General features: G+C 36.2%; 2 protein-coding genes across 3 annotated transcripts in view; one reads left to right on the top strand and one right to left on the bottom strand.

Moving 5' to 3' along the window:
- Nucleotides 1-4,333, bottom strand: part of LOC107660026 (small ubiquitin-related modifier 1-like) — a 6,385-nt gene extending 2,052 nt beyond the window's left edge. The window contains exons 1-4 of the mRNA XM_016449170.1: nucleotides 4,163-4,333; nucleotides 3,156-3,227; nucleotides 2,977-3,054; nucleotides 1,696-1,767 (exon numbers count right to left, since the gene is read on the bottom strand). Of these exons, the coding sequence (XP_016304656.1) occupies nucleotides 1,696-1,767; nucleotides 2,977-3,054; nucleotides 3,156-3,227; nucleotides 4,163-4,174 (234 nt within the window). The 5' untranslated portion in view covers nucleotides 4,175-4,333. The remainder of the gene's footprint in view (nucleotides 1-1,695; nucleotides 1,768-2,976; nucleotides 3,055-3,155; nucleotides 3,228-4,162) is intronic.
- A 1,468-nt stretch (nucleotides 4,334-5,801) lies between these two features.
- LOC107660025 (nucleolar protein 58-like) lies at nucleotides 5,802-12,292 on the top strand. 2 transcript variants are annotated; one of them, XM_016449169.1, is made up of 13 exons: nucleotides 5,802-6,002; nucleotides 6,566-6,642; nucleotides 7,092-7,144; nucleotides 7,431-7,555; nucleotides 7,914-8,050; nucleotides 8,247-8,311; nucleotides 8,422-8,556; nucleotides 9,549-9,694; nucleotides 9,869-9,995; nucleotides 10,123-10,421; nucleotides 10,693-10,754; nucleotides 11,918-12,057; nucleotides 12,155-12,292. In XM_016449169.1, exons 1-13 carry the CDS (start codon nucleotides 5,832-5,834, stop codon nucleotides 12,274-12,276), a joined length of 1,659 nt encoding a protein of 552 aa, XP_016304655.1. In that variant the 5' UTR covers nucleotides 5,802-5,831; the 3' UTR covers nucleotides 12,277-12,292. The 2 variants fall into 2 exon arrangements, with proteins under 2 accessions (XP_016304655.1, XP_016304654.1); XM_016449168.1 differs by having other exon boundaries at nucleotides 5,807-6,002; nucleotides 12,149-12,292.
- Nucleotides 12,293-13,194: the final 902 nt, after the last annotated feature.

The raw sequence follows: 13,194 nt of genomic DNA, 5'->3' as shown, positions 1-13,194 counted from the left end.
GTATTTTTTTTTAACAAAGATTAATAACTTCTGTAGCAAATGTAGCTATTGCTCATTGTGAATGTTAATGCATTAACTAAGGTTAACTAATGAGGTCTTATTGTAAAGGGATACCTATTGGTCTTTATAGTTCTTTTGCACTTTAATCTGTGTAAAACTTTTAACTTTATACATTTTTCTGTATTGCTTTATTGCATTAAAATGTTCAGTTATTTTTGTTATAAGAAAAAAGTTATTAAACCTGTTATACTGTATTACGACAGCACTTTTTTTAAAACTAAATTTCAATATCGTGATAATACTGTATACTGTGATAAAAGCATTAGCAATTAATCGCAACATTAAAATTTGATACCGGCATATCCCTAGATGAGAGTAAGTTTTTTTCTTCATCTGAACAGATTTGGAGAAATTTAGCATTACATCACTTGCTCACCAATGGATCCTCAGCACTGAATGGGTGCCGTCAGCATGAGTGTCCAAACAGCTGATGAAAACATCACGCAGCTTTTCGGTTCTTAAGACGTTAATGGACTGGAGTTGTGTGAAATATCAGCTGTTTGGACGCTCATTCTGACGGCACCCATTCACTGCAGAGCAAGTGATCCTAATCTGTTCCAGTGAAGAAACAAACTCACCTACATCTTGGATGGCCTTAAGCAAATTTTCATTTTGGTGTGAACCATTTCTTTAACAATTTGAGAGAGAGAGGAAAAAAAAAAAAAAAGCATTTTGTGTTTATTTTTATCCTGTTACAGAACAGAAATTAGCTACTTTTACATAGAGTATAATAATCAGTTAATATTAATTAGCTCAGTCAGAAAAGCCTTAATGTGAACAACTCAATAGGGAAAAAAATAGTCGTCTGAGCGCAATCCGAATTAGATTTCTATTCAACTGAAAGTGGTGGTGCAGATCTTTTATAATAACTATAAATATAACACTTAGTAATAATTATATAATAATTGCTAAAAATGCCTTGTTTGCATATTTGAGAACTCCATCCCACCAATCTCTGCTAGACACTATTATTCTGAGATATCCAGTTATTGGAGAAAAAGTGGGCATGAAGTTTATTCACTACAGTTCAAAAGTTTTGGGTCGTTAAGATTTTAAGTTTTTGAAAGAAGTCTCTTATGCTCACCAAGGCAGCATTTTATTTGTATACAGTACAACATATTTATTGTGAAATATTATTACAATGTAAAATCATTTTCCTATTTTCATATATTTTAAAATGTAATTTATATCTGTGATGGTGAAGCTGAATTTTCAGCAGCCATTATTCCAGTCGATTGAGAATTGTGTTGATTTGTTGCTCAAAAAAACATTTCTTATTATTATAAATGTTGAAAACAGTTGTGCTGCTCTATATTTTTGTGGAAACCTGTTCATTTTCAGGATTATTTGATAAAAATAAAGGTCAAAAGAACAGCATTTATTTGAAACAGACCTTTTTGTAAAAGCTTTATAATATAAATGAGCATTTCAGCACCCAGATTTTACATCTGATAATATGTGGTGAACCAAAAGTCGGAAAAGTTTTGTTGCAAGTGTAAACAAAAATATCATTAAAATTAAATATTTGTTTTTGTATTGATTGGATGCATGGCCTTTGCCATCAAAAACAATAGGGAATTTTGGTTCTCTTCCATTTACCTGTTGCAGTTTTACTCATGGAAGTATGTACTGTACCTCTTTGGGGGTCTGGATATCTGCAATTCTCTGTCCCTCGAAAAGAAACCTTAGAGAGTTCATGGGTACTCCCTGCATAAAATAGAAAAACAAACAACATCAAAACCGGAAATTACAACTGCAAGAGGCTGAAAAAAATATCTAATATCTAATATCTAAATTTATGTCATGTCTACTGCAGTGCTCAGGGTTCCTACAGCACATTTTACATTTCATTTCAAAATTCCATACTTTTCCAGACTCCTCTGTAGATTTTTCAGACTATACTGAACATCTGTTTAATGATTTTAAATTCCAACTGTTAATGTGTATGTATCACCCTGACTATGCATGCTATTCTGTTGCCAAATAATTGCGGAAATATTGTAGCTAGTTTCTGTAGTTCATGCAAATCAATTAACTCCAAAAACAAATATGTTCAATGTTCAGCATGTTATTAAAACTGCAATGCTAATTTACAAGATTATGTTTTATATACTTCTACACTTTCACTGACCACATACATTTTAAATACTTTCAATTTATAAGTTACAAAATAATATTGGCACTCTGGCAGTATATGCTATACAGTATAATAATGTTGGCTAAACTATGAATTTAATGATAAAAACATTACAAGGCATTATCACTACATTCAAGTCCTCATCCATAAAGTATTAATGAAGTTCAAAAAAAGACTCTTAAGCCCCGTTCACACCAAGAACGATAACTATAAAGATAACTATAAAGATAACGATATTAGCATCCACACCAGCAAACGATATCGTCTGTTTATTCTAAGCGCACATGCGTCTGCCGCTTTAAATTCTTGAGCTCGTTACAGCAGGATGGATTCTGATTGGCTGTCAGTGTTTTATCGTTTTGAAAGTGATCACAACGATATCGTTATCGTTATAGTTGTGGTGTGAACTATGCTATTCTTTAATATTGAGAACGATTTTTAGAACTATATATTTATCGTTATCTTTATAGTTATCGTGCTTGGTGTGAACGGGCCTTTAGACTCTAAAGAAACACACATAATGCTCCATACTTATCCAGACCTGGAAATCACAAATAATCAAATTCCATACAGTGTAGGAACCCTGAGTGCTTTGATTTAGACATTAACATTAATGTTCATTAATGGGGTTATTAAATTGATCAACACTGAAGACTGGTGTAATGGCTGCTGAAAATTCAGCTTTGAAGCAAATAATAGGAATAAGTTCAATTTCAATAAATAAATAAAATAGAAAATCCCTGAAAAAACTGATCAAGTGTGTGCTAGTGATGACTCACCTGTCTCTGACTGTAGGATTCCTTCAGCTTCTTTAAATGTGTCGTCATCTTCACTTTGAAGTGAATTTCGCTGTTGTCCTGCAAAAGGGAATGAAATCATACATTTTGGCAAGATTACCCAAATGGGATCTGATAACCTGAACTTCATGGTGAACTGGCAAAAGTATGCCTCTCTTTACCTGACCGATCACTTTCAGTTTAATATATTCTCCATCTTTCTTCTCGCCTCCATCACTTGAGGGCTTGGTCTCCTAGTAAAGCAAAACGAGAGCCATTAGATTATATATGACATCTTGTTTTGTATCCTATGCAAGGCAATGAATGGGTGAGGGTTCAGTAAAACAATTCTTGGATATATTATATCAGGGGTGGCGAACGTCGGTCCTGGAGAGCCGCAGCCCTGCAGAGTTTTGCTTCAACCCTAATCAAACACACCTGAACAAGCTAATCAAGGTCTGAAGGGTTACTAGGAAGCTACAGGCAGGTCAGTTTTAATTAGGGTTGGAGCTGAACTCTGCAGGGCTGCGGCTCTCCAGGACCGGAGTTCGCCACCCCTGTATTATACTATTAAATAGATCTGATTTTAATTTGTTCAGCCTGATGCAGTTTGTTTGCTCAGTGCTTTACTGACATCTTCATTCTATAGTGAAAGAAACTGATGAGCTGTGCTCGTGTGCTTTGACTGTAAACATACAACCAGACCTACTACAGTAAAGCATCGCGGACTGATAATGCGACCACAACACCAAACATAGAACAACATGACCAAATATAACATCTTTTCATAATTCAATTATACAAAAGTAATGCATAAACAGTGGCTCAAATGTTTAGCATGGTCCATCAGCTCAAGCCAGCATGAACTTTACTTTCAGGGCCCAGAGCAGCTAACTAACGTTAGCACCCAGGCTAAGGGAAAGGTTTGAGGAAGAAATTCGCCTCTTTTTCAAGTTTATAAACCCAGTAAACGGGACTAATGTACGAAATTCCGGAACCAACGACAATATACGGTTTAAAACGCTATAGCTGTTTATTCAGTATGACTTTCCCATCCACATAGTCAGCCAGCCATGAAAACACAGACAAGGCTAAAAGATGGGCCCACTTATTTTCAATTTCGACAAGTCTGTCTTTCTGTTTTCCTCTCACAAACAAGTTCGATTCTATAAAACAGGTTTAAACTCACCGTGTCTGACATGGTACTCCGCAATATACAGCCCTTCTTAAGACCACGATCGCTTGATTTAAATAATGAACTGTAATATGCAGTAATGTGAGGTTTTGCTACCAGCAGACTCACAACACTGCGCCGTTGGCGTCATTGGAAAAGGGGCGGGGCTTCCCATGACGCTGAGTCGTTGACCCATAGACATATAAATACCTAGACGCCTCATTGGCCGCTGGATCGTACGTCAACGTCGCCGCCATCTTGGTGCGGGCATCTTTTCCATCATTCTCATAAGTGGACTCGAGAAAATGCCTCAGTCGTGTGCTGCTCGGGGCTGTACAAACCGCCGCACAATTGAAAATAGGTCTCGGGGAATTACTTTTCACAGGTAAGAATATTCCATATTCTACTTGTTATTATTCATTTATTATTATTGTTGTTGTTGTATTTTACATACTATAATTAAAGGATTATACATACATGGCATTCTGTATCATACTATATGCTATACCCTATTATCAGTCTATTATTATGCTATTATATTATTGTACTACTTGTTACTTTTTTATTGAATGTTATTCTTAATTATTATAAAAATATTATAATACTGTAAATATATTATTTACTGTTGCATCTTACTTTATACTATATTACAAATATATTTGCTGAACTGTTGTTGTACCAAATCACATATGTATTTTCATAAAGCCATCAGTTATCTTTGTTATTGTCTGTTTTGGAGTATGTACCTGTAAATAATTGCATCAATTTAGTGCTATAAAAATATAGAAAGGAGCCTGCCAGTGTGATTTGTATTTGTCAGTTTGTTCCATTTCTCAATTTTGGTAAATTATTACTTAAGATGGGCATTTGTTTTCCCAGTATTTCAAAGGGAGCGAGGTATGTTCTGACCTGAAGCACAAGAAAAGCTAAAATGGTGAGGTTAAACACAGAAAATACTTTTTGAGAATATTTAATTTACACAAGTGTGAGCTTTTGTAATTCCTTAGTTAAATTTATTTAATATCTAATTTCACTATCGAGATTTTAAGTATCTGGATTTTTTTTGTACACCACGTAGATCATAAGCCACTGATATCAGTTGATAAAAACAAACGTTGTCATATTTTTGTACAGAAAAACCGCAGCACTCCCTGTTCGTTGCATTTGTTTACAGGGAACTCTTGCCCGCACCAATATGGCGGACGCGTTGACGTATCGCAGCAACGGACCGAAACGGCCAATGAGGCGTCTAGGTATTTATATGTCTTTGGTTGACCCAACCGGTGTTGTTTTTCTCATCACGCTCTTTCTGATTGGCTCCATTCGCCCTCGTCGAGGTTAGTGTTGGATACTGCGGTGAAACGTGGGGAGGCATGTACTGTTCCAAAGCCAACTTTACAATATTTTTTACGAGAGTTTTAAAAGGGTTACGAAATAACAAAAAAATCAAATAGTACATAAACAACCATTTTTATGTTGGATTGTAGATATTCAACATTAACCTATAATAATTAAAATATAATATAAACATACAGAGCTGAAAATCTGAACATGAACAGTAAGGAGTTGGTGTTTTAAGTGCATAGTCTGTATATGTGGTCTTGCAATGCCAATGAAAACAACATGAGATTCCTCTAGTTCAGACGAGAGTGTACATGCGCACATTTCATTGGTAGTACTGCGCATGCTCACACTGTCCCCATGTGCGCACCGCCGCGTGGACGACGTCGAGCGACTCGCTTCAGCGGAAGACTCTCAATGTGGGGAGCGCGGCAGTGAACTTTATTTAGAGCTAGAAAAAAAAATCAAAATGTTAGTGTTATTTGAAACTGCCGCTGGCTATGCCATTTTCAAGGTAAGCATATTTGGTATGTTGTTAAAGTTGATATCATGATGTTTTTTTGCAGAAGTATTCTTAGGTTTTGGGTTTACTGTTAGCTAGCCAGCGTAGTTAGCAGTGCTATCAGACCAACGACTTTCGGAAAGTCGCAAGTTAAGCCTTTTAAGTACTACGTTCGTGAATGTACGTGCTGAATTTCTTGTAACTATGTATTTAACCAGATTTTTAAGTGAGGTCAGTAAGTTACTGGTCAGCTTGTGTCATGCGGCACAGCCACGTTGTGTCTTCGGGGCTGCTCATGAGAGTTCTTCACTGCCTGTTCTTCGCGTTAGGACGATTTTTCAATCAGTCAGTCGTGGAAAATATCATTTAGTTGTCAGAAATGTTTAAATAGCCGAGAAATTCCGTTTTACATAGATATGCTACTATTAAAGACGCTCTGTACAATTTAAAGCGGCATGTCACTACTGGTACAAGGGTCCACATGGTCGCTCATGTCGGTCATTTTATGGTAATTTTAGGCATCTCAAGTCATGAAAGATATATTTATTTAATGATCAGCTTTTTGTTTTGTGTAGGTCCTGGATGAACAGAAACTCCAGCAGGTGGACAGCCTGTGGAAGGAGTTTGAGACGCCAGAAAAAGCCAACAAAGTGTGAGTTGTACTTTTGTGAATGTAATTTTCCTACTGGTTTTTGTCTCAGAAATGTCCATGATAAGAAAGCATTTTGTTTATGGCAGAACTACAAATTTTAAGCATTCACACTTTCATGGGAAACCGGGAAATATATGATGCTGTTGTCCATGACTAGACAAGTCATTGGAATGAATAAAATAAGTACATTTCTGTGGTGACTAATTTCTTTTTCGCTTAAATTAAGATATTTTCTTGGACAAATTTATCATTTTAAATCTATTTGAAATCTGTACTTGGTAAACGCAAACAACTAGGAATCTCACAGCATTTCCCTGTTTGAAATATGTGGGAACGCTGAACATTTAAAAAAAAAAAATCTTGGTCACTGTGTCCTAGTCTGTGAATATTTCATTTATTTTTATTTTCAATTGTGCATTATCAGTAACACTCTTTGTATGTTCTTTCAGTGTAAAACTGAAGCACTTTGAGAAGTTCCAGGATACAACAGAAGCTCTTGCAGGTGCTGAATTGAAACATCAACACCTGCTATCCTTTATTTGTGCTTTATTTATGAATGCAAAGCTGTTTGGCTGTCATTCAGTGGTGTGTGTGATGTATCTGTATGTCTGACTCAAGCATGAGGTCGCCAAACAGTAATTCGTCACTACCACTGAGACCACAGATTTCACTTCATTTATCTGATTCTAAATATACGATTAAAATGTAAAACAACATTAATATATTTATTTACAAAAAATAAAAACGCATTCATTTAAAATTATTTTCTTTTCTTATGTCAATATCAGCGGCCACGGCGATGGTGGAGGGGAAATTGGGGAAAAGTCTGAAAAAAGTTCTCAAGAAAGTTGTGGCCAAAGAGGCTCATGAGCAGCTGGCCATCACTGATGCTAAATTAGGAGGAGTCATTAAGGTAAATGGCAAGTTTTCTAAATATTGCGGGAAATGTAAGTACAAGCCAGTGCAGTTTGCTTTATGCTTTCCATATGAAATCATGTTAAAGATATTTGCACTATGAAACCCTCCAAGCTGTGATGATGACGACCTTTGTGTCATATTGCTGAAAAATCATGAAGCCTTTTTGTCACTACCTCATCTGAGCTTGTGTTTACCCCTTGAAGAATCATTTGGTAGTGGTTGATTTATGGTTAAGCTTCAGGGCTGGTAATATGCAAAGATTGTAGTTCAGGTCTAGGACTCTTATTATAGTTCTCTGCTGTTTTTACACTGTAAGTTGCTTTAGCTGAGACTCTTTGTTACCCTCTCTGCAGGAGAAGCTGAACCTGAGCTGTGTGCATAGCCCTGCTGTGGCTGAGCTCATGAGAGGCATCAGAAATCAGATGGAGGGACTTATCACAGGTCTTCCTGCCAGAGAGATCAGTGCCATGTCTCTCGGTTTGGCCCACAGGTTAGTTTACAGTTCAAATCGACAATAAATCTCATGATTTATGTCAATGATTATTTCTTGCTGACTGATTTCTCTGAGGATACTAATCAGCATTTGTCACTACCACTGAGACTCTCTGAGCAGAAATTCACATTGCTCTCAACATTCATGGTTTTGCACAGTGATTGACTGGTTTTCTTGTCATATTTCCTCCCAGTCTTTCACGGTACAAGCTGAAGTTCAGCCCAGACAAGGTGGACACCATGATTGTTCAAGCCATTTGTAAGAAATATTTTTATTTATTTGTGCATACTTGAGCCCAACTATAGATTGGAAGTGGCTTAAACGGCTATACACCTGGTTCAGTCTCTTACTCTGCTGCACATCTGTAGCTCTGCTGGATGATCTGGATAAGGAGCTCAATAACTACATCATGCGCTGCAGGGAATGGTACGGCTGGCATTTTCCAGAGCTTGGCAAGATCATCACAGATAACCTGGCATACTGCAAGAGTGTCCGCAAGATTGGTTAGTACACGCTTGTAAACATTTTATGAAAATGTCTAGATCAGATCTGTTAGATGCTTTTCCCTTTTGTTGGAAAGAAAAACTTTTAATTTCAGTTTTCCTCCCAAACGGTGAGGTCTAAAAGTCGCAGATTAAGTAGAAAACAAAATTAGAAATAAATCAGGTAGATCAACCAAAAATTTTAATTTACCTCTTAAAGGGTGGGAATTAACATTAACAATGGAACTACTGTTAAAACTAATTAATGTAAACCAATTAAAAGCAACAAGGTGCTGAAATATCTAAACTTCATTTTTATGTTGAACACACCTGGTCACACAGGTGCATGATGTTGGCAATGTCCTCCTCGGACACCTCTGTTCCCATGGAGATCTCTGCAGCTAGTTTAACCTCTGCCTCAATCTCCTCTGGCAGAATGTCAGACAAATCCATTGACGCCACATTTGTGCGATCACCTAGACATTTGAAAGAAGAAAAATACAGTTCAACATTACATTTTAAATATTTTTGTATACTATTCAAATATTCCTCCCACAAAAAATAAAATAAAAATTAAATAAAAATGTAAAACAAATCCTAAAAATGTATTTCTTATTATTTAATCTTATTTTAAATAGTTCAGCCAAAAAAATAAAAAAATAAAACAAAATAATACAATTTACTCAGGCCAATATACTGGCCAGTAACGACAGCCTGAAGTTAAAGTCTTAATAATAATAATAAAAAACCCTCATCATTAAGACTTTAACTTCAGGCTGTCGTTACTGGCCAGTATATTGGCCTGAGTAAATTGTATTATTTTGTTTTATTTTTTTATTTTTTTGGCTGAACTATTTAAAATAAGATTAAATAATAAGAAATACATTTTTAGGATTTGTTTTACATTTTTATTTAATTTTTATTTAATTTTTTGTGGGAGGAATATTTGAATAGTATACAAAAATATTTAAAATGTAATGTTGAACTGTATTTTTCTTCTTTCAAATGTCTAGGTGATCGCACAAATGTGGCGTCAATGGATTTGTCTGACATTCTGCCAGAGGAGATTGAGGCAGAGGTTAAACTAGCTGCAGAGATCTCCATGGGAACAGAGGTGTCCGAGGAGGACATTGCCAACATCATGCACCTGTGTGACCAGGTGTGTTCAACATAAAAATGAAGTTTAGATATTTCAGCACCTTGTTGCTTTTAATTGGTTTACATTAATTAGTTTTAACAGTAGTTCCATTGTTAATGTTAATTCCCACCCTTTAAGAAAACTTATCACCTCTAGTGTATTTATGCATTTTCTTTTCTCTTTCTCATTCTCTAGGTGATTGAAATTTCAGAGTATCGCTCACAGCTGTATGATTATCTGAAGAATCGTATGATGGCAATTGCTCCCAACCTGACAGTCATGGTGGGAGAACTAGTGGGAGCCCGTCTCATTTCACATGCAGGTGAGCATGATTTGGGGGCGGGATAGGAAAGGATTGTGATTGGAAGTGTTAATTTACTTGATGAAACCTCTACCCAGTGTCTAATATTGCATTTTTTTGTTAACTTTTCTTGTGTTTGGCTCTTCAGGATCTCTGCTGAACTTGGCCAAGCATCCTGCGTCCACTGTACAGATTCTCGGGGCAGAGAAAGCGCTGTTCCGTGCTTTGAAAACCCGCCGGGATACACCCAAATACGGCCTCATCTATCACGCCTCTCTAGTGGGGCAAACCACAGCCAAGAATAAGGGTAAAATCTCCCGAATGCTGGCTGCTAAATCAGCCCTTGCCATCCGTTACGATGCGCTGGGAGAAGATACCAATGCGGAGATGGGAGTGGAAAACAGAGCCAAGTTGGAGGCGCGATTACGCTACCTGGAGGAGAAAGGGGTTAGTTGATATGGGGTACCTTTTATCTTTGATCATGTGTCGCAAGCGGTGATGAAGATGGCTTCATGTCACAGTCCTGAAAAAACCATGTGGGCCATTTAGTCACTATCTCTTCTGAGCTTGGTTTTGTTTGCTCTTTATATGCAGTTGTTGTATACAGCACTTCTTTCACAGGAAAGCATGCTAAAGTAAAGCAACACTTGTGAGTGTTTGCATTTGCAGTGAGAATGATAAATCCTTGATAAATAGTTTTGTCTATTTTCTGTCCTAGATCAGACGTATCAGCGGGTCAGGAAAAGCTCTGGCAAGGGCTGATAAATATCAACACAAGAGGTGAGTGTTTCTTCATCCACATGTTTAGATTGTACTTCACAATAACACTTGACACTACAGCCCTCTACAAACACCTTGGCAATTGAATCGCCATTGGCTAGTACATTTTTTTTGTTTACTCGCCAGACTGATAAATATATATATATATATATATATATATTTACGGTACGCCAATTACAGGTGCGCTGCGCATCCATTGAGATGAACTGAAAAATAGCGCAGAACGCTTGACGGAGAGAGAAACTCTGAAGCGCTCAGTCAGTGGTCGGCGAGTGAAAATATGTCTGTGCTAAACTTATACTTAGCCTCCAACTCACACACTGGTGAGTAAAATCTAAGAATTTATTAGCCATTGGCTGATATTAGACATCATTTAGTCGCCCAGAGTGAAGATTTAGTCGCATATGCGAGTAATTTACTCGCAATGTAGAGGGTTGCACTACCATTAAAGTGGTTTGGGACAGTAAGATTTTTTTTTTTTATGAAAGAAATTAACTTTTATTCACCAAGGATGCTTTTCATCAAAAAATCCTGAAATAAGTTTAAAAAGTTTATTTAAATTGTAGTAATATTTCAGAATATTGCTGTTCTTACTCCATTTTGGTTAAATAAATGCAGCCTTGGTGAGCATAAAAAAACAAAAACATTTTACTCTAGACTTATTTTAGTGTATGTGTATTTATTTATTTATTTTTTATTAAAATTTACCAAGGATTTATAGAAGCTTGTCACAATAAGTAATTTTAGTAAAAAAAAAATAACTAATTCCAGTCACACATCAGATCATCAGATTGTCATCCAAATGTGAATTAAGTAAATGTTAAAGTTCCATGTTAATTATTTTTGTAATTTTCAAACCATGTCAGTTAGTGCCCTCAAATACTTTGCTTAAAGTCTTTGGCATATTGTGCATTATGAATGTAACGCACTGTGATTTCACTTTTGACTGCTACAGAGATTTTTTCAGAAATACTTCATATTTTGTTTTTTGTTTTTAAATTAAAGTATTAAAGATTATGTTTATAAAATATGCTATTTATTGACTTTCTGCCTGTAAGATCTGTTACTGATACAGAAAAAATTAATTGCAATTATTTCAATAACTTGCAAAACTTGAATTGTGACAGCCTTAGATTTACAGTTGTTCTTTTACTTCCTACCAGTGATGTAAAGGTATACGACCCATCTGGGGACTCCACACTCCCCACTGTGTCAAAGAAGAGGAAGATTGAAGAGGGCGAGGAGGAAGAGAAGCCAGTGGAGGCTAAAGCAAAGAAAGTAAAGAGGGAATCCCCCACAGAAGGTAAACATCCATACAGCATAACACTGTGGCTTAACTGGTGTTGTAGACACACATTAAATACAGATGAACATTAAATAAATATTAATCACAGGAGAAGCAGAAACAGAGACCACAAAGAAGAAGAAGAAAAAGGAGAAGAAGAAAGCGGAGGAGGAATCCAAGCCAGAAGAGGAGACCGCAGTCAGCCCAGCAGAGGAGGTGAGAGGGGTGGAAAGATAAATTCATCTCTGGTTGATGGTGCATTTAATTCTCTGAGTCATTAATATGCTGACATGGAATCATTCTTTAAAGGGATAGTTCACCCCAAAATTAAAATTACTCCATGATTTACTCACCATCACCCTAGGTGTATATGACTTTCTTCTTTCAGACAAATCCAATCGAAGTTATATAAAAAAATGTCCTAGCTCTTCCAAGCTTTATAATGGCAGTAAATGGGTGTTATTTATCAATAGTCCAAAAGAAGTCCAATAAAGTGCATCCATCCATCATAAAAAGTGTATGGGGGTGAATAAAGGCCTCCTGAAGGGAATCGATGTGTTTTTGTGAGAAAAATATACATATTTAAAACTTTATAAACCGTAATCTCTAGCTTCCACTAAAGGCCCCGATATACTTCAAACGAAGTTCTTCGATGATCTTTGACCTTTAGCATTATGCTTTGACCATAAGCATTTTTGCTTTTTAGTATGTCATCGAAGGTCAGCAGCAAAGACATTGATTGATAAAATGGGATTAAATACATAAAGGATATTTGTGACCCTGGACCACAAAAAGTCTTAAAGGGGTCATATGATGTTGCTAAAAAGAACATTATTTTTATACTGCCTCTTATAATTTGGAATGATTTGGGATTTGTGCAGTTAAATAAATAAGAAAAAGCTGTGTTTTTAGTGTGGATCTGCTAAGCTACCCATGATTGAGAGGACATGGGGGTTCTCCACTCATGTGTGGTTGCCAAGTGTTCCTTATAATAATCCTCCCTTCCCACAAAACATTCATTTTATTACTATCAAGCACAAAACAGGCATATTAAACCCAAATAGTCAAGATACGGCCAGTAGAGATAAAGTGACCTGTTAATTTAGTTATGCTCTAAATGGGTAAGAACGTAAAGAAGGAATATTCTAGATTAAA

This window comes from Sinocyclocheilus anshuiensis, unplaced genomic scaffold (assembly GCF_001515605.1).
Source record: "Sinocyclocheilus anshuiensis isolate Anshui unplaced genomic scaffold, SAMN03320099.WGS_v1.1 scaffold55, whole genome shotgun sequence".
Classification (NCBI taxonomy): domain Eukaryota; kingdom Metazoa; phylum Chordata; class Actinopteri; order Cypriniformes; family Cyprinidae; genus Sinocyclocheilus; species Sinocyclocheilus anshuiensis.
Note: the sequence above shows the minus strand (reverse complement) of the source record. Positions and strands in the feature narration are given on the sequence as shown.

Coding starts and splice junctions, on each gene's coding strand:
- LOC107660025 (XM_016449168.1), top strand. CDS start 5,832: ATGCTCACACTGTCCCCATGTGCGCACCGCCGCGTGGACGACGTCGAG. Junction 6,003..6,565: donor CTGGCTATGCCATTTTCAAG/GTAAGCATATTT, acceptor TGTTTTGTGTAG/GTCCTGGATGAACAGAAACT. Junction 12,058..12,148: donor GAGGGAATCCCCCACAGAAG/GTAAACATCCAT, acceptor TATTAATCACAG/GAGAAGCAGAAACAGAGACC.